The 26,486-nt window shown below is 38.1% G+C and overlaps 2 protein-coding genes and 1 long non-coding RNA gene across 5 annotated transcripts; 1 reads left to right on the top strand and 2 right to left on the bottom strand.

The window, feature by feature from the left end:
- Positions 1 to 10,244: 10,244 nt before the first annotated feature.
- Positions 10,245 to 15,053, top strand: LOC110718206 (dihydrolipoyl dehydrogenase, mitochondrial). Its single transcript, XM_021897014.1, has 2 exons — positions 10,245 to 10,758; positions 13,529 to 15,053. Exons 1-2 carry the CDS (start codon positions 10,483 to 10,485, stop codon positions 14,777 to 14,779), a joined length of 1,527 nt encoding a protein of 508 aa, XP_021752706.1. The 5' UTR covers positions 10,245 to 10,482; the 3' UTR covers positions 14,780 to 15,053.
- Positions 15,054 to 17,100: 2,047 nt separating this feature from the next.
- LOC110718194 lies at positions 17,101 to 19,892 on the bottom strand. 3 transcript variants are annotated; one of them, XR_002510848.1, is made up of 8 exons: positions 19,702 to 19,892; positions 19,359 to 19,507; positions 19,174 to 19,238; positions 19,013 to 19,080; positions 18,748 to 18,827; positions 18,017 to 18,569; positions 17,668 to 17,726; positions 17,101 to 17,596 (listed from the first exon to the last, which is right to left on the bottom strand). It is a non-coding gene; the product is annotated as an uncharacterized LOC110718194 (long non-coding RNA). The 3 variants fall into 3 exon arrangements; XR_002510847.1 differs by lacking the exon at positions 18,748 to 18,827; XR_002510849.1 differs by lacking the exon at positions 18,748 to 18,827 and having other exon boundaries at positions 17,101 to 17,586.
- Positions 19,893 to 21,466: 1,574 nt separating this feature from the next.
- Positions 21,467 to 25,130, bottom strand: LOC110718052 (putative disease resistance protein RGA3). Its single transcript, XM_021896855.1, has 2 exons — positions 24,947 to 25,130; positions 21,467 to 23,088 (listed from the first exon to the last, which is right to left on the bottom strand). Exons 1-2 carry the CDS (start codon positions 25,128 to 25,130, stop codon positions 21,467 to 21,469), a joined length of 1,806 nt encoding a protein of 601 aa, XP_021752547.1.
- Between the last annotated feature and the right edge of the window lie 1,356 nt (positions 25,131 to 26,486).

Genomic DNA, 26,486 nt, shown 5'->3' with positions numbered 1-26,486 from the left:
CACGAGTCCATCAAATTTGCCATTGTCACTCTTGGTGACTCTTACATTGACAACGTCCTCAAGTGCTTTGAGGAACATGTCCGGAAGGTAGGAGGAAAGGGTTTCCTTCCAATCTTCCGGGATGGAATTTGCCATAAGTCGTGAGACCCTTTTGCAATTGGAAGACCATTCTTCATGAGCCTCATTGGTCATGATCCCTTTTGTAAAGAAGCTTGGAATGGGAGTATCAAGAGTATACTCCAAGGAACAATTCCGGAGAGTTCTCCTGAGTTCCTCCTCCCATTCCTTGAAGTTGACCAAGTTTAAAGAAAAGGCCAACTTTTCGGGGAGTTCCGGGCACATTTGGTTGTTGTTTGAGTTACTTTTAGACATTGTTCTACAATTGAAAGAATTTGAAATGAAAAACCATTCATATAACCAATAAGTTGAAATTTAAAAGCGTTCATGCATATTTTCAATCTTATTGAGCATTTTATCCACGCATTTATAAAATTGTCCCTTTTAGGCGAGAATAAAATGATTCCGAGATCCCAAAGATCAAGAAATGGTTAAGCATGCTTTGGCTTGTCTTAATCATTAAATATCTTAAGATAAGCAATCCAATTGCTGATAGCTCCAAGCTACTCTCGGTTTGATAAAATGTCGCATCTAATGCATCCTTGACATTTTATCTCTTTTGCCACGACATCTAAGGACTCCTTACTGATATCGTTGAGCTTAACCAAGACAACTTGTATACCTAGTATACCTTACTTTCCTAGGGAAGTAGTGATGCCTCGCTTTGGCGTAGCCCATCACATACGCACTTAGTTCGGTAAGTGTTGTTCTGGAACGGCAAATTTTAGCTCAATATTATTAAGGGACCTAGGGTTTCTATGTTGGTTTGATTTAAGTGAACTTAACTAATCGTCGCAACATATAGAAATCCTAGACATGCATCTAACATTCATACATAACAACAATATATATATATATATATATATATATATATATATATATATATATATATATATATATATATATATATATATATATATAAAGCATAAAAATAGATGCATTTGGAAACTAGCATGACCCCTTGAAATCTTCAATTTCCATGGGTCTTCGTCTTGGCTCGTCTTCATCGAAACTCCGTCTTGAGACATCTTGGCCAAAATAAATAAACTAGCTAGAACGACTAAGATTAATCTAATAGTACAAAAATACTTAACGGTTCGCAGACCGTATTTAGATTTACAAAATACACAACGGAACGTAGTCCGTATTTTCTATCCTAGTCGAGCCCCACTCATTGCCATTTTCAATAACCTGTTTTGAAAACAATCTTCCATTCACCCATTCACTATTTGTGAATGGCCCATGCAAATTACGAAATACATAATTAAACACGCAAAACTAGTAACTAACTTAGGTGGTTAATCCAATTAACGCGCCTAATTAAAACTAGTCAAAGTTGTTTAATTCATTATTTCTAAAAGCAAATTGCTCACGTAATTAACTAAACTCCCACTAAATTCCGCATCCATACTTAATTAATCCGATTAATTAAGTCGGCATAACCCATAATTTGTCAAAATCAAAATTTTGCAAAAGCCGGAAAAATCGAGGTCTAACCTCATTAAAATAATTACATAAATAATTTAAAACGGCAGAATTTTCGCAAAATTGCATAGCTCAAAATTAAGCAACGAAGCCTCACCCAAGCATGGTGCATTGCGCACCATGGCTGCTAGGCAACAGTGGGTTGGCTGGCTAGGGCTTGCTGCCTCGCTGGCCAGCAGCACGCACAAGCATCTCCATCAGTCCTGCGCCATACAGCACCAGCAGCATCAAGGGCTATGCTGGCGCTTGGTGCTAGCATGCTGCGCGCAGCACAGCACACTACGCTGGCCAGCACCACGCATGCCTGCTCGCATGCTGGCGCCTGCCAGCAAGTGGGGGCTGGCTGGTGCTTGCTATCACGCTGTTCAGCAGCGCCCCAAGCAACCAGAAACCAATGCCACTGCCCCAAGCCCAGCCTTAGCACCCCTCGCCACACAGCCACGCACAATTGATGCTCAACCATGCGCGCACCACAGGCAGCCTACATGTGGGCTGCTAGGTAGCCCGGCTAGCCTTGGTGACGCTTGCGGTTTTGCATCGATTTGCGTGCATTTCACTCGAAATTTTAATTCCGATTTATGTGTGGCATAAATTAATTCTAAATTACATTTTTAGAATCAATTTGAGGAAAAATAAAATAAAATAAGTCTAACTTAAATAAATTTAATTTTAGTGGTGCACAAGCCTAAATCATCCAAAAATTTATTTTTTGAACAAATTTAGGTCTTTCTTTATGCTTAAAATTAAATGAGCTATGTCCATAATTAATTTAGCCAATATGCAAATTAATAATGGATTTGACAAATGGGAGTTGGAAAAATAAATTAACCATCCAATGATAAAATTTTCCAACTTTCATACTTGTGTAAAATACCAAGATTACATCTTCCAATATGAAGATTAATCAAAATTTTACTAATAAGTATTTGAACTTCATGGATTTTAATCAACCAAACATGAAAAATCCAAACTTTGTTCAATATGGAATTTAGGGTTAGAGTTCCAATCATTTAAACCTTTAAAGATTAGAACTTTAACATACTTGGGAACTTAAAATTACACATTCACATCAAACATTCACACATTATTGCAATTAATTTGCAAAATCGTGAAAAATCAAGTTTATGTGAAAAAGGCATATCAACTCAAGCACTAATTAAAACTCCATAATTATGCTCAAGGATAATTAAAATAGCAGTAGATTAGGGATGCAATAATGCATTTAATCTAACCTTGTAATGCTTGCATTAATCAAGGCTTAAAAAGATTTAAAATTTTCGTTGAAAAACGAAAAAACCCCAAAAACTTGGGTTTCTGGTTCGAATTTGGCTTCTTGACAGGTCTCAAAGAAGATTGAATTTGTTTCAGAATGTCGATTCCACCCAAAAATCACTATTTTTTGAGCCAAAATCTGGGTTCGGCAGCCAAATCGATAAACAAACGAGTTTTAAAATTAATTAAAACGAGCTTCTAATCTAATTAGAAAAGCAAAACCAGAAATTAAATCTTACTTTAAAACACCTTAATTAATCAATAATTGCAAAAATTAAAAGGAGCGTGGCTCCGATACCGCTGTTGGGTTTCGTAGTGACCCTCACTACGCGGAAAGAAACCCGCCAAGACCCGCCCCCATAATAAATGAAATTAACAAGAAAAACATAATTAAAACACAAGAAAGGATAAAAGATTATACCTTTGACGCGTGCTTCGCTCAACTATGAGCTCTTACTTGAACCCCGAAAATACGAGGTCTCCAACGGGATCGTACCCTCGAACCCGACCCGAGCGTCCTAAGTCTCGAAGGTTAGTCGAGCCGGACAAATAAAAACTATGAGTTTTACGAATCACGGTTTACTCAAATCAAGAGTTGCCTTTTTAATTCAACTCAAGGTTGTGTCTTTCCCAATACCCATGCCTTTGGTATATATAGGGAAAGGCACCCTTGATTTCCAATCTCCCATCAATGTTGGAGAGTTGGTAAATTCAACAATTTATTTAATTCCAAATTAAATAAATAATTAAATCAATCACAATGCAACAAGTGTCAAGGGGAGAGAGAGAGTAGGGTGAGGACCAAAGGCTTGGGGGGGACCATTGCCTTGATCCCCAAGTCATTGCTCCAAGCAATGGTCCCCTCATCCAAAACCGCCTCAAGCATGCGTGCTGGCGCTGGGCGATGCTTGTGCTGCTGGTGCGTGCCAGTGCTAGGCGCTGCTAGCTGCTGGCGCTGGCCCTTGCCTCTCTCGCCATCGCACACGCACTGCCCCTTTCGCACTTCCCAACATGCGTGCTGCTAGCAAGCCACGCATGCTGGGCATCGCCTCGCCAGCCACACGCACAAGCATGCGAAGCTTGGTGCTGTGATGCTGCGATGGCTTGCGATGGCCCCTAGGCATAAGCACACGCACACGCACACAAGGCCCAGCATGGTGCTGTTGTGCGAGGCTGCTGCTGCGATGGTGCCTACGCACACACACACGCACAAGGGTGTTGTGCTTGGTGTGTGGCCTGCGATGGTGCAAGGCACACTATGGCCTGCGATGGTGCGAGGCATGCACGCACACGCACATGCGCCAGTGCCCAGCACTGCGATGGCTGTGCTTGGTACGTATGGCCTGCGATGGTGCCTAGCACCCAGGCACGCATGCTGCGATGTAGTGCCATGCGAAGGCACGCATATACGCAGCCATGCTGCTGCGATGGTGCCTAGGCTTGCGCCTAGCACGCATGGCGCGCCTAGAACACCATGGTGCGCCTAGCACACACATGGTGCGCCTAGGCTTGCAATGAGCTAGCCTAGCCTAGCTACGGCTATGCTCGTACTTGTTGCTTGTGATTTTGCGACGCTCGGTCTCGACGCCCTAGGCTCGATATCCGACGTCTATATTCGTAAAACTCCATCGACTCATTAAATCCTTCGGATTAATTCGTCGTCTCGGATCGGTTGTTCGATTGGGTTCGACCCGAAGGGTTTAGTTAAGATTAAGCTGTAATATTAATTGTACCTTAATATTACTGATCGGAAGCGGCCTCCACTTAGGCATTCCGATCACTTGACCTTACTGAAGAATTAGCTCTGTAATAATTCTGAAATCTCTATCTGAATAATACACTTATTGGAAGGACACCATTCCTTTCATTGTGTGTGTTGATTGTTTATTAGTATATGCTAGGAATTCTTTGATATATTTCGTAGCTTGTATGTACTCAGCGTTGCTGATTGCGTGCTTTTGTGTGTATTTTTCTTGGTCATGGCCTTCGCCCTTCAATGACCCTGTAATGATCCAATTTTTACACTTGTAATATTAGAGAGCAGATTAACCACATGTTTTTACATAATCAGAACTTACATCAAGGTGGTGGGATTTTGAGTGGAGTGTTGGATATTTTCACAGTTTATTTCATTTCATAAGTTTGGATTTAATTAAACTCTGGTTTGATTTATTTACTACTTTTATTGAGTTTTGAATAAGGGTCTTATTGGTTCCAGCTTGTAAGACTAAATTTGGTTTTGATTTTTGGTTTTGAAACTTATTGATAACTGTGTTAGTTTTTCCGCTGCTAAATTCTAAACTAGCCTTAATGTTTGAACACGTGGCGGTAGCACGTCGGTAATTATCTTGTAGATTGTTAAAGGTATTTACAGGTTTTAAGAGAGAATTATTGTGGTGTTATATCGACCCTCTTTTTTCTTATAAATAGAGGTCATTTACCCCGTTTTGATTCACCAACAATCATTATCTAATCCCTCTCTCTAAGCTAAAAGCTTATTCTTTCTCTCTTTCTTTCTTAGCCTAGCCTAAACACATCCCAACACCTTCTTGATATCATACACCATACTTCCTTCACGAGACATAGAATACTCCAACCCCTTCCCGAAATTGCCTTCGACCTCGACATGAAAGGTTGAAAGTTCTGAGGGTTTGGTCTCAAATCTATATTTTAATTCTTATGTGATTTATTTGGTTTATTTTATTTAATCTTTCTTGAAGTTATTAACAGTGTATTGTTTTGATAGAAAGAGATACGAGGCATCAAAGTAAATAATTCAATTACTTAACTATTCTTTTGATATTGAAATCATGCTTAGAATATTATTTTAATTTCCTAGTATCATGTTAGGATGCTTTTATGATTTCCTAGTATCATGTTAGGATGCTTTTATGATTCCTAGTATCATGTTAGGATGTTTATTTTAATTTCCTAGTATCATGTTAGGATGCTTTTGTGATTTCTAATATCATGCTTTCTAGTATCTTATCTAGGCTGAAGTTTTGATTTTTATTGTTTAGTGACATGCTAGGATTTGTTATTAATCTGTTTAGTATCATGCCTAGGATCTTGCTAATATTATTTTGGAGATATTGATATTATGATGGTATATGGTTATGATAACGATTGTTGTGTCAATAATTATTATGTTGCTTGATTATTTATTATTCATTGTTATTGCTTGATCACGCCCTCTTTCTATAGGCTTAAAGGGAATTTGTACTTGAAAACACGCATAATAAGATAATTAATAATTTGATTTAAACTAATATGAATTTAATTCAAGTGATCGCTGATAGTAGATTAATTTGTGCATTAAAAATCAACCAACATAGATTTAACAGGTTTAGGGTTAACTTGTTGTGTGTATGTTAGTCAAAAAACGCACATGAATATTATAAAATTAAGTAGAGGCTGATTTAGGGCGGGTTCAATCTCTTTTAGGTTGAATTCATACCATCATTCCGAATATCCAGTCATGGTTCCAGATCACTATGGAGTTAGCGATCTTCGTGATCGTGAATGGGGTGTAACCTCCACAACCGTGAACGGTTTACAAGTTCCTAAAACTTGTTGGCGACTCTTTTATCTTTAGCTTCCTTTCCTTTGGATGCCACCATGCTTAAATGCATGATCACAGTTGGGCTCAAGGTTGATCGATGTTTGAAATATTCCCTACAATCACATTAAATTTTAAAATTAGGGTTCTTCATGAAAATAATCCCCAATTTAATTTAACTCTTAAATTAAATACATTGATTATGCAAATTTCATAATTTATACATGAAATCAACTAGGTTAAATTCATGAAGTATAAAACAATTGAAAATTTTCAAAAACCAAAACACAAAATCAAAATTTTAGGGTTTAGGGTTTTGAAATTTTCGGATCTAGGGTTAAGGTTTTCGAAACTTTCCAGTGCAATAAGGCAAAATCTTGGTCCTCTTTATGGCTATTTTGAGCAAACTAAATCACATTTAATCAATTCTAAGAGTTAAATCATATTTAATATAATAATTGAACCATAATTAAATTATTCTCCCTCTTAATTGAATTAAAATTTGAGGACACCAAAGATTATGATCAATATGCGTAAATGCAAGAGGCTAACCAATACCACTGTAAGGTTTTAGGTACTATAGGCAGATTGCATGAATCATTTCATAAGCATCTAAATAGGATCTATAAGCATAACACAAAAAGAACACATAATTGTACCTTTGAAGCGGGATTTCACGAGTGATCGAGCAAGAACAATAAGGAGAATAAGAACCCCAAACGTGATTTCTCTACTTGGTCCACGGGCAAAGACTGAATCTCCACTAGTGCTAGTTAGTCGTGATTGAACCTTTCAATCAACCTTCTACGTAGAGGAGAGGAACGAACGAACCACGAACCACCACCACCACCATCGTGTGCCACTAAGGGCCGACGTCCGTACTGTACGAACAAGGAGAGAGGCGTGTGAGAGAGGGGGGAAGGGAGTTTGTTGCTTGCTTCACTATCTACTGCTTAGGTTAATTGCGACTTGTATACATAACCTAGGCAAGACATCTATCTATATATCACATATATAATTAGAGTCCATGTGAAGCTCAAACTCCTAACCCAATCCAAACTACTCTAGCCTTACAACTTACATGGCTTGTCATTACCTCATGAGGCCCATTAATGGGCTTCATATACTTGTTCAATCCAATACCCTTGTGTGTGACCTCATAAGATCCATTTTATTAGACTTTGGACTATTTGACTAGTCCAAATATCATTTATCATATCTAGCAACAGACAATGACGACCCAAAATAATGAACTAATTATCTCCATAATAATGATCCTTGATATATTTAGTAATTGCACTTGACGAATACATAAATCCTTCAAATAATTATAAACTTCAAATAGAATACTAATTTGTCACTTTTCACTTGTTTCTTCCTCTACACAATTTATAGCATACACTTAGGAGCCTCATGCTCTTTGTGCTCTACAAAATAAAACCTTACATGAAAATTCTTCTTTATTTATCTATTTGAAGAATGTCAACTAAATTAAAGATGCATATATCGCATGTTTGAAGGAAAGTTTTGATAGTAGTCTTGAGTGAGACTCATGAAATGAAGTGGACAAAGACTATTGGCATTCTTGGATGGAATTTAGGAAATCAAAACTCGTGTCAAAACACATTGTTTATGATATTCTCCACATTAGGCCAATAATGTGGTGTCAACTCATCATAGTGATCCGTTTTCTAATAGCTAGTTTATAATAATATTATGTATGTAATTTTTCCCCGTTTCTCTAATGACAATATGCATATGTGTGTGTATGTGTGTGTTTTCAAATCGTAAAAATTTAACTTATAAAATCAAAATTTTAATTTTATGTATTTTCATTAGAGGACGTGTAAAAATCACATTCATGATACTATTGGGAAATCAATTGTTAGCAACAAATAAAAGTTGCAATTTGATGGAGCCAAATCAAAATTCTAATTTTAATTTTTTTTTTTACGCAAAATAATCCTCAATCACATTTCCTTTTAAACTCTAACTCAACAGAATCAATTCCAAAATTCCTCAAACCTAATTACCCAAATATTGGTACAGGACATGTAGAAAATCTAACATAATTTCTACAATCTCAAAACATTAATCCACGTACTTAAATTATACTAGTCAAAATGTTAAGCAACCTTGCTTCCATCATACCCCTTTATTGGTGAATCAACGACATTCAATTCCATCAAATAACATTAATGTAAGTGCTACTATTCAATTACTCATCGACTTACATGCCACAAATCAAGTCAAAGAGGAGATGGAAAAAGGGTTGTCTTGGTCGATAGAAGATTAAACACTTAATTAGCTTCTTGTTATTGCAAGTTAAAATTTTCCTCCGTTCCAATAGTATTACAAGAAGATGAATTTACGCATCCCAAAGCACATTATATATGTTAAATATTTATAGTTGTATAAAAGTAAATATTATAAAAAGTTGGGATAATTGCAACTTTGAAAAAAGAAAAAGATTAAGGGATAAGGGAGGCATGCAAATGCTTGCAAACAACATTGGTGGGGAATTAATATTGCTCTCGGTAAATTTGCAAGTTGTTATGCCAAATATAAAAATAGAAGTAATGGGTACAGTGAAACATCAAAGCTGTCGGGAGCATGCACGTTGTACCACAAATTGCACATTTCTAGATTTCAATACAATGATTTGTAGGGTGTCTTTGGCAATTCTCCAAAGTTTCAAAATGAACTAGCAATTAAGCGTAAAACATGTGGTGGTATCAAATCTTCAAAGAAGAATAAGTTATAAAAGAGACAAATTACTAGTCATTTACCACTTTTCTTTTCATTATGTAATATTTGAGGCCGTCCTAATTTCTCACATTAAGAAACAAAACTCGTTAATCAAAGGGTTAGATTTGTAATGTTATGTAGCGATTTTGCCCCCCGAAATAGCGGTTTTAGGGGAGAAACTATAAGTCAACGTCTATATTAACAAAAAATGTTAATATAAGGGTAATTTTGTATTTTCTCAGCCATACCCGTTTTCTCTCTCCTCTATTTACACCATCAACCCATCAGCGTCACCACCGCACAACTGTACACACTACCCACTGCACCATTGCACGACCACTAGCACCACCGCACGACCACCGTACGATCATTAACACCATCTCGTGATCACCCCAACCATTATCACCATCGCACGACACCAACGAGCATTATCACCACCACCACGACCATTAACACAACTGCACGAGCAAATTCCTTTCCCTAAAGTGTTCATATGAGCCCACTTTACATGCTTTGAAACTAGGGTGTATTGTCTTTTGCTTGGTCGGCCGGTTAGATTATGGCCGCGAAGGTGGTCGTGCAACGGTGTTTGTGCAAAGGAGAGAGAAGGAAATAATTTGGGAGGGGAAGAAATAGAAGGATATTAACATAGTTTGTTAATATGTGATATCAACTAGGTCTAGCTCAACTTAGGGTAAAATAGTGATTTCATGTAGCAGTTATACTAAAAAAAAGTTGTATTTATTTGCAATTTTGCCATTTGAGAAACACATTTTGGCTATCAATAAGAGAAACTTGAAATTTTTCGTAATATCTATCTCTATGCAGGAAATTAAGAATAAAGAACTTTTATTCTCAATCCTTTTTCCTCACATTAACCCTGTTCTTAAGAACAAAACCCTCCATAAGAACAAAACCCTACTAAATTAAAACCTCAGTCAACTATACCTAATAAGTAACACTCTATAAGAACAAAACCCTACTAAACTAAAACCTCAATCAACTATATTAAAAAAGAAATCCCAACTCTCAAAGCAATTAATGAGACGAGCTTTAGCCCCCATAATGACCATCATGACTCCACTAAAACAGTAAAACATGATCTCTCCTAGCGGCCGCAAAAAATTGAAAACTTTATCGTCTCCTCCAAAATTACATAACCCCAAAAAAAACACATTCGCACATTGCCATTCACCAAAGCCTAAAAGACAATAACAACACCACTACACATTTCATAGCCCTTTTATTTCCCCATTTTTCAAAACCAAAGCGACAGAAAAAGAAGAAAAAAAGCGTCAACAATGGCGATGTCGAGCATTGCCCGCAGAAAATCCACCCTTCTCTCCAAAAACCTCTGCAGTTCCACCGAATCTCTTCGCTACACACTTTCTCTCTCTTCCTTTTCTCGCTACTTCTCTTCTGGATCCGATGACAATGATGTCGTCGTCATCGGTGGTGGTCCTGGTGGTTATGTTGCCGCCATTAAAGCTGCTCAACTTGGGCTGAAAACTACTTGTATTGAGAAGCGTGGTGCTCTTGGTGGTACTTGTCTTAATGTTGGTTGTATTCCTTCTAAGGTAATTGAATTTTATTTTGAATTTTGATTTTAGTGATTTTGGTTTTTTAGGGTTTGTTGAATTTTGATCTTTTTGGCTTGATTTAGATCTAGTTATGATAATTCGGGGTGATTTTAGCTAGTTGAAGAAATCTGGGTGTTTTTGTGTTGGTTTTAATTGGTCAACTGGATTGTGAATTTGCGATGGTGTGGGTTTGGTTACATGTGGGTCGATTTGTACTGTTTTTTTTAGTTATCTAATTTGATGGAAATTGATTTTATGTTTATGGATTTTAGGATTGTTTATGGCAATTGCTTGTTTCTCTAATTTAAGGAATTTCATATTATTGGGGAGAACTTGAGAAATGAAAACTATTAAGCTAATTGTGATTTGGGTTTTTATTGAGCGATTATAGAATTTCAGTTTATGCAGTGCTTAATTTCTGCAGTCTTGATGCTGATTATAGATTGGAAATGATAAATTGGAAGTAATATAAATCTTGTGTAAGGATGCCTAAGCTTTAATCTTATTGTAGTTCATGACAAAAACGATTGATGAGTGACAAAGACTGTTTGAAAGATATGTAATTGACGCTAGAGTATAGGACAATGTGAACCCTTTTAGGCTGGCGACAGACACATGTTAGTATCCTCTCTTGTAGTCCTTTCACATCTATATCTTCTTTTGAAAGGCGTAGCCTTTTGCATTAGCTCTCCACGTGTTATCTTCATCAAATGCGAGTTAGCCTCACAGTCCTTGCATATGACTAGGAACCTGCCAGTGTGGCATTTGAAATTATCCCTTTAATGAAAAAAAAAAAATACCTCTAGCCATACTCGATTCCTATATCTTAGGAAACTAAGATGGTTATTCTTTACTAATTAATACTTATTCAAAATTCTTTCTTGCTCGTCTACGGAGTGGAAGAAAGACAAGTTATATTTTCTGGCTAAACTTCTATATTACAAGCCACAGCAAATCTGGGGATGTACTTGGGCCTACACCTAGCTACATATTTCATAATTGGAATCAATTAATTGTTTGTCTTCTTCTTTCAATTTGAGTTGTGCCATTTTTTCAGTCTGTGTGGCACCATCCAAGTACTTGCTGCTCTAAAAACCATGATAAGATCTTATTATTAATGAGAAGCTACTGATTTTAGGATCATTGACCTTTTTGTGGTTGTGTATTATTTGGAACCCTTACTAAAGAATGTTTACATGGTGTTTCATGTGTATAATAATTTTGTTTGAAGTCTTTTGTGCAAGTTGTTTTTGAGAGTGAATGTATTTTAATTTGACCAACTGATGAAGTGTCTCCATAGATTGTACGAGTCCTTTACGTACTTATGACAGAAAATTCCATAAACTTCAACAACATAGAAAGAGTGGCAAGTTTAGGATCGACTAGGGGATCTATGCCTATAAGTAGGAGAAAAAGCGCACAAGAATGAAGGAACATGTCTAGAACACACACTTTTGAAATTTGCTTAATGAGTTGAAGTAATTTTAATAAGTTGGGTGTGCCCCACTTGTCCTTGCCACTTGACAGTAAGGATTTTTCCCACCATGATTAATGAGTTTGATGATTATTAGTGCATGCTTTTGTGCTGGAGTATGCAGATCCGTCACATTAGAGAGGCATGAACTGCCCAAATAAGGAAGAAAGCATAATGTGCAATATAATTTCATTAGAGGGAGGGTGCAAATCACCTATGTATACAATTGAATCTTTGGGGTTATTATTGTTACTGATTAAAAGTCAATTATACACATGGTGCTGCTCAGGAAATTCAAATATTTTTGTTTGATTGTAATTGTAAAATTTTGCTTAACAATTATAATTGTAATGCTTGTTTGAAAAGTTTGCTGTATTTTTAATTTGGCCACTTGGTTGTCCTCCATTCTTATTATTGCAACATGTGAGGAATGCACATTTTAGGAGTCCATGTGATGATAAGTGAGATATAGAGAAATTTAAAAGGTGCTCATGTGATGAGAAGAGTGTCAGATGATTCATGTGCAAATAAGGAAATGTTGCATTGGATATTAGATTTTAGGACAGGGAAGTATGATTTAGTTGTGACTTGTGCGGGTTAAGTTGGTTTTTTTTCCCCAAACATATGATGCGTGCTCTTATTTAAGCGGCTGTCATTATGGGTTGTATGGTTCTACTTCTATTATATTGAGCTGTGTTGTTTCACTATTTTTTCTCCTTTTGCTGTTTTCTTTAAATGGTGTTGCCAATAAATTAGAAATATAAAAGATAATAGAAATGATATTGATGGTAAATCATTACCAACTTTTTTATTTTTATTCTTATTATATCTAATCTATGGAATATCTATTTGTTTTTTTTTTTATTTTTTTTGAAAACATGGGATATCTATTTGTTTAATGACTGTTTCTTTGCTTAGCATATATGTTTTGTGGCTCTTTATATGGATGGTTATGTCTTGTTGTGTATATCTATAAGTGTTGGATTTCATAATTGTTGAGTTTGTTGGCTGAAATTTGTAGATGGGTTAAATTTAATTGAAGGGTGAGTTTGAAATGGGGTGCCCTATTGCCTAAAAGCTAGCTTCTCACTAGTCATTTCTACATCAAACATACTCCTTGATTGTCTAATGATTTTAGTGCCTGTCTTTTCGCAATCTATAACCAGCTGCTAGATGCAACTTCATCTTGAGCTCCATGTATGATGAATTGTTCTCTGTATACACCCAATTTATCTAGCCTTAGTTCACTTTTATGGTATCTAAGCCTTTGTAGTGTTGCATGGTTTTTTGCAGGCACTTCTTCATTCTTCTCACATGTATCATGAAGCAAAGCATGCTTTTGCATCCCACGGTGTGAAATTCTCTTCAGTTGAGGTAGATTTGCCGGCCATGATGGGCCAAAAAGACAAAGCCGTGGCTAATCTGACCCGAGGTATCGAGGGTTTGTTTAAGAAAAACAAAGTCAAGTATGTGAAGGGCTATGGCAAATTTGTTTCTCCTTCTGAAGTGTCTGTGGACACTCTTGAAGGCGAAAACACTGTTGTGAAAGGCAAACATATAATTGTGGCTACTGGGTCTGATGTCAAGTCTCTACCTGGAGTTACCATTGATGAACAGAAAATTGTATCATCAACAGGAGCTTTGGCTTTAAAAGAAATCCCCAAGAGGCTTGTTGTGATAGGTGCTGGCTATATTGGCCTTGAGATGGGTTCTGTTTGGGGCCGGCTTGGTTCAGAGGTTACCGTTGTCGAATTTGCTTCAGATATTGTTCCTTCCATGGATGGTGAAGTGCGCAAGCAATTCCAGCGCTCGCTTGAGAAACAAGGAATGAAGTTTAAGCTGAAGACCAAGGTTGTTAGTGTAGACACCTCTGGGGATGGTGTGAAGCTGACTGTTGAGCCGTCAGCTGGTGGTGAGCAAACCATACTTGAAGCTGATGTGGTTCTTGTCTCTGCTGGCAGAGTACCATTTACATCTGGGCTTGGGCTTGAAAACCTTGGAGTAGAAATGGACAAGGCTGGGCGGATTTTGGTCAATGAACGCTTTTCTACAAATGTTTCTGGAGTGTATGCTATTGGTGATGTGATCCCAGGACCCATGTTGGCCCACAAGGCAGAGGAGGATGGGGTTGCCTGTGTTGAGTTCATTGCAGGAAAGCATGGACATGTGGACTATGACTTGGTCCCTGGGGTTTGTTACACACACCCTGAGGTGGCTTCTGTGGGTAAGACCGAAGAGCAGGTAAAAACTCTTGGCGTTGAGTACCGTGTGGGTAAATTTCCATTCATGGCCAACAGTAGAGCCAAGGCAATCGATAACGCTGAAGGACTTGTCAAAATCTTGGCTGAGAAGGAGTCTGACAAGATTCTAGGAGTTCACATTATGGCACCTAATGCCGGTGAACTCATCCATGAGGCTGTTCTAGCATTGCAATATGGGGCATCGAGCGAGGATATTGCACGTACGTGCCATGCACACCCAACCATGAGTGAGGCTTTGAAGGAAGCTGCGATGGCAACTTATGACAAAGCCATCCACATTTAGATTTCATGGCTTATTCTGTCATTACTGTCCCAAATTTCTAAATTTCCAAGATTTTTGATGCCATTGTGGCACATACGATGATAATTATCTTTGCAGAAGCAAATAACTGTGATACATGATTACATGTTGTCAATATGCATCTCATTACTATTGATTTTGAGTTATGAAGACGAACCAATAAACGGTTCAATAGTTTTGCATTGATGCTTGTCCAGTATTTACGAACAATATGTTCTCTTCACTTGCAAATAATCCAGACTTACAATTGCTTGCATGTTTGAGCTCCCTCATCACCTTACTTGCAGGGAGGCTAGTCCTCTCAATCCTCTGCTCGATCAACATTCAGAGTCTGAAGACAAGCATTTCTCTGATTTTTATTTAATGTGAGTGATGAGTAGAAGTCAGCATTGCAAGACCCAAATTGGAATGTTTTGTTTTCTGAAACGACCAAATTTGGAACTTAAACTAAACTGTATTTGGTACTACACTAGCGGCACAGATGGGGCTTAGTCACCCATTAGTAAATATCAAGTACAAAACTGCAACATAAATGAGTTTGTGCTTCTAATATAAGTATATAACTAACGTGATTTGGTAACAAAAGTTGTACTCCGTAATTTGTTTGCACATCGGATAGCTTCTTATGGAATGACAACGGTGGTGAGGCATTAATTGCATCTCAAAGTCCCCTTGTCTGAAAATACAGCTTATGATGCAGAGCTGGGAGCTTCCTCTTTAGGGACTCATGTCTAAGAGTTTGTTTGGTATCATTGTGATTATCTTTTTTTTTTTTTTTTTTTTTTTTTTTTTTTTTTTTGACTTTATGATATACTTTGTATGTCATATATAAATATATTGATAAAAAATTACTAAAATTTTAATAATTTTGAAAACTGACAACGGAAAAGTAAAATACCTTTTTCTTATTTTCTGATTGTGGTTATTTGTTTTGTTTTATAAAAATAGAAAACTAAAAACAAAAAACGGTGCCCACTGCCCAATCCCATTGATAAAAAACTAAAAACAAAAACGGGAAAGATGTACACACAATACATAATCACAAGCGGAAGCACAACGATTTCATTTTCCTCACAAGCGGAAGCACAACGATTTCATTTTCCCTAATGTATTGTAGAATGGGAAAACGCTGTAAATCTTGAGCAAACACAATATGGACAACAACAAACAATTCTAAATAACTCAAATGCAATAAAAATAAAGCACATCGAGATATACGTGGAAACCCAATCCGAGAAAAAACCACGGGTACCATAAGCCGACACCAAGCCCTTCCACTAATCAATAATAATTAATGGATACACCAAGTTGTCCTTCTCCAAACAATGCTGGAGGCTTTACAACATCAAACAACATGTTTGGAACAAACCATTTTCCATACAAATAGAGATTACCAATATTCGGAGCACAAAACTATAATCTAACCATTCGATGTATAGCATGGGATGGCAGAAACGTTGTGTAAAAATTTGGCGCTGATCGGCTTCCATATGGGTCTCAATCAGGTGAAAAAACCGGACATCTTATATGGAAAACTTCCCTTCATCCTTCTTTGCCTTTCCTCTATTTTGTGCGTGAGATGTTTGCTTTGTACTCCTTATTTCCAGTAGCTGAGTGGTTTAAGTAGCGGGTAGTGATAGAGGTAACGTTTGGGTAGGTTCTATCAAACAGCAAAAATATCAGCATTGTTGGGGTTATTCTCTTCTACTTGGAGGATGTAGCCCATTTTATCAGCCTAATCAAAACGCTAACCACTACCTCCAACGTTACTGCCATATTGAGCCAAGTGGGCTGGATCATCAGTAGCTGTTATCTCCTTGTTGCTCTAGCAAAGTGGTTTGCCACAAAGTGCTCCAATACTCCCACAGGACGGTTCTGACTTCAAAACGTGCTGCTGGAACAGCAGTTGTTGATTCATAAGTTATTAGCACCATGATCTCAAGTTTGCCACATGATCTTCTACGTCGATTGGGAAAATTGATTTCCATATGCTGAGTCGTCATGGATTTCTGTGTGAGCAAGCTAGAATGTCCACTGTGCAAACGCAAGTACAAAAATTAGCAACATTTTACATGTATACAAGTTAAGCAGTTATGCAAGTATTAGACAGAGAAATAACAGATAGTGCTTCTTTAACCTGCATATTTTCGTTAATGGGACATTTCAAACGGCACTAGTCATCACATGGTAAGAGCATAAGAGAAACCAGTAAGAATCCAAGGCTTCAGGGCTTCCAACATACGTAGAGACATCCACACACCCGCATTTTCAAGGGTTAAACCCTGTAATGGAGAGATGAACATTAGAATATAGCAGAACAAGCCATAAAATAAGAATCAACGTAAAGAACTATTGAAAACCACATTCAAGTGAACGTAAGTACATGTTCATAAAACCAAACTCATTGGACTTACATAAGCCCAAGGATTTTGAGCTTACAAGAGGCATCTCTGGTTTGAGGCACTGCAAAAATCGGAAATTTATCTGGTACAAAGATATTCAGTTGCTGCAGCCACTTATTTTTATTTTTTTGTAAGAAAATCACAAATTTTCTACCATCTCCAACTTCACTTTGGAATAATTTTATCACAATAACAACCTGGATTAAGCTTTAAGTGTGTCATTTCATGTAACATGAGAAATCTCTTTTGCATCATTGCAAAAAATTTAAAATCAGAATCAACGTAAAAACAACCAAATTCAAGTGAACGTACATGTTCATTTGGACTTACATAAGCCCAAGGGTTTTGAGCTTATAAGGAGATCTCTGGTTTGAGGCTGTTGAGGCACTGCAAAAAACTGTAATTAATTTAGTACAAAGATCTTCGGTTGCAACAGTCAATTTTTTTAAAATATATCACATCTTTTACCTGCAGAGTGCATCTCCAACTCATTCTCTTTGGAATAATTTATCACAATATATAACAACCTGCAGCAAATTAAGTGTCATTTTCTCTCCCATTGTAAAAGCCTCACTTTATATAACATATGATATATCTGCTGCATCATTGCAAGTGAGACAAATAGTGAGAAAGAAAACAGATAGTGAGAGCTTATTGTGATGCTATAATCTACAAGGTTCCCCATCAAATTCGATGATTAATTAAACTCCTAAGAGCCATTCATTTATGCATGTTTGAAAATTGAAATAATAGAAATCCTTTCAGGCTTAAATTATAGGGCTACTGATTGTTAATAAATTTATAAAATAGGGAATACCTTAAGGCAATATATACTTCGACCAATGCCAAACCAGACTATCAGTCAAGTTTACAGGCCGCCCCTGGTTTGATTCAAAACTGAACAGCATTCAGCACCAATTAGCTAGGGAGTTTCTCTGAAATACAAGAGGGCAGATATTTTCAAGTCAATATCCCCCTCTATTTTTCTCCCCTTTATTAAGGGTTGTAAAGCAATTCATTACAAGACATTGAAAAGGAAGAAATATGTAAATCTAGTAACTTGGATTGCAAAACGACATAGGCCAAGGTTAATTTATAAAATCTGTGATCACCTAAGTATATCTCCTCTTTGAGAGCTGCAAGAATTGGAAATGCATATATTATAATCTTTGGTTGGAATGACAAAAGTCCTTCAAAGAAAAAAAAAAATATTTGCAGCAACAAATTATTAAAGCAGCTTACATGTAAGAAAGCAAGATATTCTTCCCAAGGTCGTCACATACTTTATCGTCATTTTGCAGCTCAAAACCACCATGGCTTCACAATGTTGCTCAAAATTCAATGCCAAATAACTATTACCAACATTGTTTCTGCACAACCATAAAATAATTAGAATCATACATACATCAGAGAGCAAATGGAAATGTAATGCTTATGCATATACATATGTTTCATGTAATATTCTTAGTTCCATTGGTTAAATTCCAACGAAGGTTTAATCTAAAACTCAGTCAAATTTGATTGATGATGAACTATGTATTTAAATACCTCTAGACATCCAATCAGTCAGGTATGAATTGCGACCAATACCACCATCCAATCAGTCAGGTATGTAGACCTCCCCTCACCTAACTCATTCACCCAAAAGAGGGGAAAAAAAAAATCAACATCAACAACATAGAACTTATCCGGCAAAGACAAGTTAAGCTAAAGCCTAAGGGCCAGATGCTATGACATCTGTACTGAAGGTAGTTTATGAGTTTACGAGCAAACCATCTATCTATACCAAACTCGGAGTAGAAATGTGCATTACCCTGTCAACAATGAGCTTCTAATATAAGTAGAGACACCCACGAACCACCATTTTCAAGGGTTATATCCCTGTAATGCAGAGATGACTATTAGAATGTAGCATTAGCCACAAAACCAGAGTCAACATTAAGTACTAATGAAACCAAATTCAAGTAAACGTACATGTTCATTGGACTTACATAAGCCCAAGGGATTTGAGCTTATAAGAGAATCTGTAGTTTGAGGCACTGCTAAAATCAGAAATTTATTTAGTACATAGATCTTCATTTTTTTTTTTTTTTTTTTTTTGAGAAAACATAGATCTTCAGTTGCTGCAGCCAAGTTTGATTAAATTACATCTATTTTACCTGCAGTGCGCATCTCCAACTCATTCTCTTTGGAATAATTTTATCGCAATAACAATCTGCAGCAAATTGTCATTTTTCCTCTCGTTGTAAAAGCTTCACTTCATATAACATATGAATATCTGATTGATGCGTCATTGCAAATGAATGATCTGCAAAGGCTCACAGAAATAATAATTACTGATAGTCTCTTACACACAGAGAGAAAGGACGCTTATAATGATGCATATAATCTGCAAGGTTTCCCATTCAAATTAATGATCGAACAAATTCTTAAAAGTCATTCATTTGTGTGTGCATAAATTATAGGGCTATTGATTGTTGATGAATTATGTAAAGGGAATACCTTCAGACTTTGGCCAATCTTCTCACAATTCCAATATATACTTCGACCAATCCCAAAGCAGACAATCAGTCAAGTGTACAGACTGCCTCTTGTTGATTCAAAGTTGAGCAACATTCAACACCAACATAAAGCCGAGGTTGTTCTTCAAGAAATAAAATCTGCAATCATCTAAGATCTAACCATATTTCCTACTTGAGAGCTGCAAGAAATGTAAAATGCTACTCAAAATGGAAGTATAAACTTTATCACCATGGCTTCACAATGTTACTCAAAATTCAATACCAACACATACAGTTTCTGCAGGATCATAGATGCATCAGAAAGTAAAATGGAAGTATAATCTTCTCAATTCCCTTGGTTAAATTCAAAGCTAAGGTAAATTTAATATTAAAGTCATCAAATTTAATTGATGATGAATTCTGTATTTTAATACCTTTAGACATCAGCAAATTTCTGTATTCGAGCATGAATTGCAACAAATACCCGAATACCACCATCCCTCAGTCAGGCATGTAGACCTTCCGTCGCCTAACTGACAAAAAAAAACACTGCTTATCCGTAAACAACATAGAACTTATCTGACAAAGTCAAGTTAAGCTAACAACATTATGCCTCTTTTTTTCCCACTACTCTTAAAGTTCACAAGGGCATATGAAAGAAAACACTGCTTGAGATAGTACGCTAGAGTACATTAGAGAGAAGTACAATAATATCCATATTGTTCATTATATATCCAAACTGAAGGACTGACTTACCCCATGTCGGGGTTCCTAGCCCCAATTACAAAACTGTAACTGCTCAAGTAGTCGATTGCCTTATTGAAGACTACGCAGTTCAGATAACACAGTTTTGGCTAGATACTATGACATCCATACAGAAGCTGCTCCAATTCAGACTCGAGTAGAAATGTGGATTACCCTGCCAACATTGAGCATCACTCTTAATTTTTTCCAAATAAAGACCTGATCCTTTTCCCCTCAATAATGCTATAAAGTCATTATTTGAATGAGAAGCCGCTACTTTTTTACCCGTAAACCATTTTTTAAAATATAATATACTTTAAAACTGCTACTTCAAGGGAGAGCATTGAAATATCTCCTTAAATGGGTGATGTGGACAGTAGATTGGGAGTTTATATAAGATTTATTGTATTTATGGAATCGGCATTTTTCCCAACGAATGTGTACCCTGAAATGCTATAATATTGGGATTTTAAGATATCAATTTAATTAGTAAAATAAAATAAAGTTTGGAATACAAGATATAAAGATTTGCATAAACCGCTAAATATCCACTACATAAATCATTTACTTGCACATGAATAACCTACTGTAGTTATTAAGAGGGTTAAGCAAAAAAGATACGGAGTGATTGATTAAATAAATAAATGAGAAAGATAATATGTTCTGTTACCTTAACTCTTTGAGGTGAGGTGTCGCATTTCCTCAGGCAGTGATTTGAGTTTTGTGCACCTCTGAATTTTGAGTTGTTTTAGAGATGTAAGGGAGTTGAAGCATTCCCCAAGGTCTTCCAAGTTCTCGCAGTCATCAATAACGAGGGATTGAAGGGAGGTTAAGTACTGAATCTCCTTTGGCAGTAGCGTCACCTCTTCACAAGCAACTATTTTCAAGGAAGAAAGAGAGTGAAGAGATTCCCATGGCATCCCCTTTATATTGCCTGTTCAGGTTGGTGAGAATCCCTATTCCCAAGTTCTCCAATTCCCTGCAATTCAAAAAACTGAGTTTTTGAAGAGAAGAAGAGCAGCTTAGTAATCCATCCCTAAACGACTACAATTTGAAATAATTGCATCCACATCACTAGTTGTGGATACGGAATACTTCAAAAAGGTACGTAATGTTTTAGTTGAACAATTACTTGAGTGAAACCAGGTAGTCAGACCCTCATTACAGTCAATGTATAGATGACGAACTTTCCCTTCAAAATCATTTGTACAAGCTGTCAATGTCAAGGACTCTTTTGCTGCAACATTTCTCGCAAGCTCATGCATGAGATCATGCATCTTAAATGAATAAACTTCACCAATATTGTCCCTTCTAATGTCTTGGAAAAAACATCTATGCAATAAAATTGATATATATTTTTCACCGACATCTTCCATGCTCTCATTTTTAGCACTTGGAACAAGATATCCTTGTGCCATCCAGAGAAAAATCAACAATGTTTTATCAATGACATAGTCCTCAGGGAAAAGTGAGCAAAAGCTAAAACAACTTTTTAACTCAGGAGTAAGGTGATAATAGCTAAACATCAATGTTGGCATTATGCTATCCTCACCAGCACACATGTTAGCCAATTGATTACTTTTGAACGACTGCCAAGTTGCTATATCTTGAAAACGCAACAAACTGGCTACCACCCTTATGGAGAGAGGCACATTGGCACATTTTTTCACAATATCTCTTCCTATCTCAACAAGGCCAGTGACTGCTTCGTCTTCCCTATCTCCAACTGATATTTTCTTGAACAATTCCCAAGAATCCACTGCCGATAAACCTGGTAACTCATGAATTGGATAGTTTCCAATAGCTCTTGCAACCTTTCTGGAGCGGCTAGTCACCAATATCCTACTTCCCCTTCCACCTAAAATCAAGAAGTTCTTCAACTCATCCCATTTTCTACCGTTCTCATACCAAACATCATCTAAAACAAGCAAAAATCTTTTCCCTTCTATCTTATTTCGAACTACTTTGTGCAGGTCCTCAAATCCTAGCTCATTCCTCCCAATCATCTTACCTAGGATATCTTTCGTGTCAAAATTTAGAGACACACAAACCCAGTACATATTTTCTTGGAATGCTTCTTTAATCCTATGATCACTAAACACAAGTTGGGCAAGAGCAGTTTTTCCCAACCCTCCAATCCCCACAATAGTAACAAAAGATATATTATTCTCCAAGACATCATCTTTTAACAACATATCCACAATGGCCTCCTTGTCAGCATCCCTCCCAATAATATCCTGTTCATACACATACAAACATGTTTCTTCTCTAATCTTCACAGGCTTATACAGCTCACTAAACCCAAAATCACTATGGTTTTTAGCCAACCTATCCAACTTCTCCCTAAGATTCTTAATCTCTTTTGACTTATTAACAGCAAATATCAGCTGGTTATTAGAGGAGAAGAACCGGCGTACCTTCTTCAAAATCTTACCACCAGGCATTCTTTTCAACTGATGAGCAATGGTGTTGAATTCATTCATCAGATCATCGGCGTCATAGACAGCGTCCTTGAGGTTCTGGACCCAGTATTGGCCTTCATTTGTGAGCTTCTGGCACTTGGAGTCAGCATCCAGGAGGAAATTCTTGATGGTTTTGACAGTTTCAAGCAACTTCTCAAGCTCAGATTCATTTATCAAACCATCTAACTATACACTGCTTATCCGTAAACAACATAGAACTTATCTGACAAAATCAAGTTAAGCTAACAACATTATGGCCTTTTTTTTTCCACTACTCGTAAAGTTCACAAGGGCATATGAAAGAAAATACTGCTTGAGATAGTATGCTAGAGTACATTAGAGAGAAGTACAATAATATCCATATTGTTCATTATATATCCAAACTGAAGGACTGACTTACCCCATGTCGGGGTTCCTAGCCCCAATTACAAAACTGTAACTGCTCAAGTAGTCGATTGCCTTGTTGAAGAATACGCAGTTCATATAACACAGTTTTGGCTAGATGATATGACATCCATACAGAAGCTGCTCCAATTCAAACTCGAGTAGAAATGAGGATTACCCTGCCAACATTGAGCATCACTCTTAATTTTTTTTTCCAAATAAAGACCTGATCCTTTTCCCCTCAATAATGCTATAAAGTCATTATTTGAATGAGAAGCCGCTACTTTTACCCGTAACCAATTTTTTAAAATATAATATACTTTAAAACTGCTACGTCAAGGGAAAGCATTAAAAAATCTCCTTAAATAGGTGATGTTTCGGGGTTTTTGGAGTCCCTCAGGAGAATTACAATTCCAAGACTGGATGCCGACCATCTGTACCTGCAAAACCACGGAAACTCCGGTTGGGTGGAGTTCCGCCTCCGACGATCAAGTTAGAACGTGCTCGGTGTAAAAAGTACGGAATGTAAAAAGTTTCTCTCGGATTCCGAGAGAGATTATTTGCAATTAATATTGCTCTGTTTTGTGAGAATTTCTCTGAATTTTTTTGCAATAAATGGGGATCTCTCCCTATTTATAGGGTTTGAGGATCAACTCCCCTTTCATTACATGGACTGCCACGTGTCGTCAAAGGATAGGTTCTTTCAGAACTTCTCTGAGGCTGACATGTGTCAGCATGCAATTTGTCCACGTGGACAGGGGTATTTTTACCCTAAACAGTTGCCCCTCACAGGTGTGACGTGGCTTGCCACGTGGCACCTGTGACAAGTGTCGTAATCTGAGAAGGCGACATTTCGCCCCCTTCTCTCTTTCTTTTTTTTTTTTTTTTGGAGGTGACGGTTCGCCTTCTAGGGGATTTCCTTCTATAAGTAGAAGTCTCCCCCCCCTCATTTTCCTCATTTTTCCATTCTTGAGAAAATTTCTGAGAGAGAGAAAAGAGAGCTCTGCGTCCGGCTGTTATTTCTTTCACAACCGCCTGCCCTTTCTTCACTCAAACGGCTACCGTCTGAGTACCTATTGCTCAAAACTCACTAGCACCGTTTGAGCATACCTTAATTGCTTCCATCTGCTTTCAATACACCCTCATCCGGTCTACCGTCTGGGGTATCACCAAGCAAGATTTCAGAGAAACGCCTGGGTTTTTCAACAATTTTTAATTTTTTTTAAAGGGGGTACATTCGGAGAACCGTCCGGGTATCTAGCAAGCAACAACCTGATTTTCGGCTGCTAATTCAACTAGTCAACCGTTTACTCTTCTAAAGCTTTTTCAAGGTACCGTCTCTACCCCTTGCAACTCTCTTTGAGCTTTTCCATTTGTACGCTTTGTAAAGAATAATGGACTCACCCAACACACACACGACACGACCTAGGACAGTTGTCAGCCGGTCTCCTGATACGGCTGAGTCTAGGACTGGGGATGCCGTCTGGGGGTATTTGGACCACCCTTTCTCTTCCACGAATCCGACCGTCTCTGTGCATATTATATATGCAGGACATAATGGCTCGGACAATCGGACGACTGTTGACCCCGACTAGAGATCAGACGGCTCAGCTGAAGCACCGACTGATATAGAATATATTGACCCTCCGGGTGTACCTAGCACACCCAACGATGACATTTTGGAGGAGTCTGAGGACATTGGCAGTGATGAAACCGTCCAACAATCAGACTCTGAGGAGTCAACATCCTTAGAACCGGATGCCTTCTGGGAGGATGAGGAGGCGTACAAATGGCCCTCCATTAACAACCCTACTGAATCAAGCATGTCTGCCAGGGACATCGCTACTCTGAATGCCACCTTCCCCGCCTTTATTAAGAAGTGTCCGGTTGGGGATAGGTGGGAAGTATTAGTACTGCCTGCAGAGGCAACCGTCGTCTGGGAGGATGACATTGATCACGCCGACAACTATTTCGGCTGTTATGAGGCGGCGTTTAAAGCCGGCCTCCGGCTTCCTCTTCACATCGCCATCGGAGCTATCTTAAGAGGCTGTGATTTGGGCGTCTGGCAGTTAACACCCGATTCCTGAGTGAACATTTTAGGGTACATTGCCGCCTGCGAGATGCAGAATGTGACGCCTAGCTGGTTGGCGTTTGCACATATGCACTATCTTAGTCGTGCCCCAGGCGGCTGGCGGGCGTGGTATACTTTGACCACTCACCCGGAATACATGATGACGCTTGACAAGCCGTCAAAGTGGAGCAGTTGGAAGAGCAAATTCTATTTAGTCTCCTCTCCCTCCCGCCGCCTGAACCACCAGCTCTGGCACTATAATAGGGATCCGACTCTTCTAGGGAAGAAGTGTGCCCTTCCCCGCGTCCCAGAGGAGGCGTACACACAAATAATAGAGGCAGGGCTATTTGAGAAAACAACCATGCCCTTAGATGACGGGTCCGAGATTATTGTGCCCAAGAATTGGGTACCCCATCCGAACTGGCTTAAGGATGAGGCTTTCCTCTCCGTCTCCGGTCTTAGCACCTTTCTCAGCATACGTCTATAGAGAAATTAACCGGCTCTTTTCTGCCATCTATAGTATTCTGAGTTGTGTTTGACTGGTTGATTTTCTTTTTGCGGAAAAAGGACTAGAGATGGTGCCGCCTGAGAAGACACCGACTAAGTCTGCTGCCCAGATCCGAAAGGATCAATTAGAAAAGAAAAGGGCCCAAATGGCGGCCAAGGACGATGGGGTAAGCTCTGGCTGAGTCCTTTTTACCGTCTATATAGTTTGATGTCAATTCTGATATTAATCGGTTGCTCTGTTTCTTTTTCAGGCGGGGAGCAAGAATGTTCCTCGCTCCCTTGTAAAAATGCTAAAAAGACCGGCTGAGGAGGCCTCTCAGCCTCCTTCCAAGACAAGGAGGGTTCCGGCTGTCCCTCCCTCTTCTAGAAGACCGGCTGTATCTGATAGGCCTACCTCAGCAAGGAAGAGCCTGAAGGACCTCGGTCTAAACACGGGACCGGTTGAGGTTGAGACGAGAGAGCCTGAAACGCCCTCAAGCCGACAGCCTGCTGCAGCAACCGGCTCTAATGCGGCTGGGGGTGAGGTGTCCCCTCAACCTGAAAATCAAGGTATGGCTCTCACCTTTGATCCCCCCTGGCCGCTTGGGCCTATGCGAGTCAAGTCCCAAGCTACCCAAT

The sequence above is a fragment of the Chenopodium quinoa genome, unplaced genomic scaffold (assembly GCF_001683475.1).
Source record: "Chenopodium quinoa cultivar QQ74 unplaced genomic scaffold, ASM168347v1, whole genome shotgun sequence".
Classification (NCBI taxonomy): Eukaryota; Viridiplantae; Streptophyta; class Magnoliopsida; order Caryophyllales; family Amaranthaceae; genus Chenopodium; species Chenopodium quinoa.
This window is presented reverse-complemented; position numbering and strand designations above follow the sequence as displayed.

Coding starts and splice junctions, on each gene's coding strand:
- LOC110718206 (XM_021897014.1), top strand. CDS start 10,483: ATGGCGATGTCGAGCATTGCCCGCAGAAAATCCACCCTTCTCTCCAAA. Junction 10,759..13,528: donor TTGGTTGTATTCCTTCTAAG/GTAATTGAATTT, acceptor GGTTTTTTGCAG/GCACTTCTTCATTCTTCTCA.
- LOC110718052 (XM_021896855.1), bottom strand. CDS start 25,130: ATGTCCCTGGCAGACATGCTTGATTCAGTAGGGTTGTTAATGGAGGGC. Junction 23,089..24,946: donor GTCATCGTTGGGTGTGCTAG/GTACACCCGGAG, acceptor GTGTATAGTTAG/ATGGTTTGATAAATGAATCT.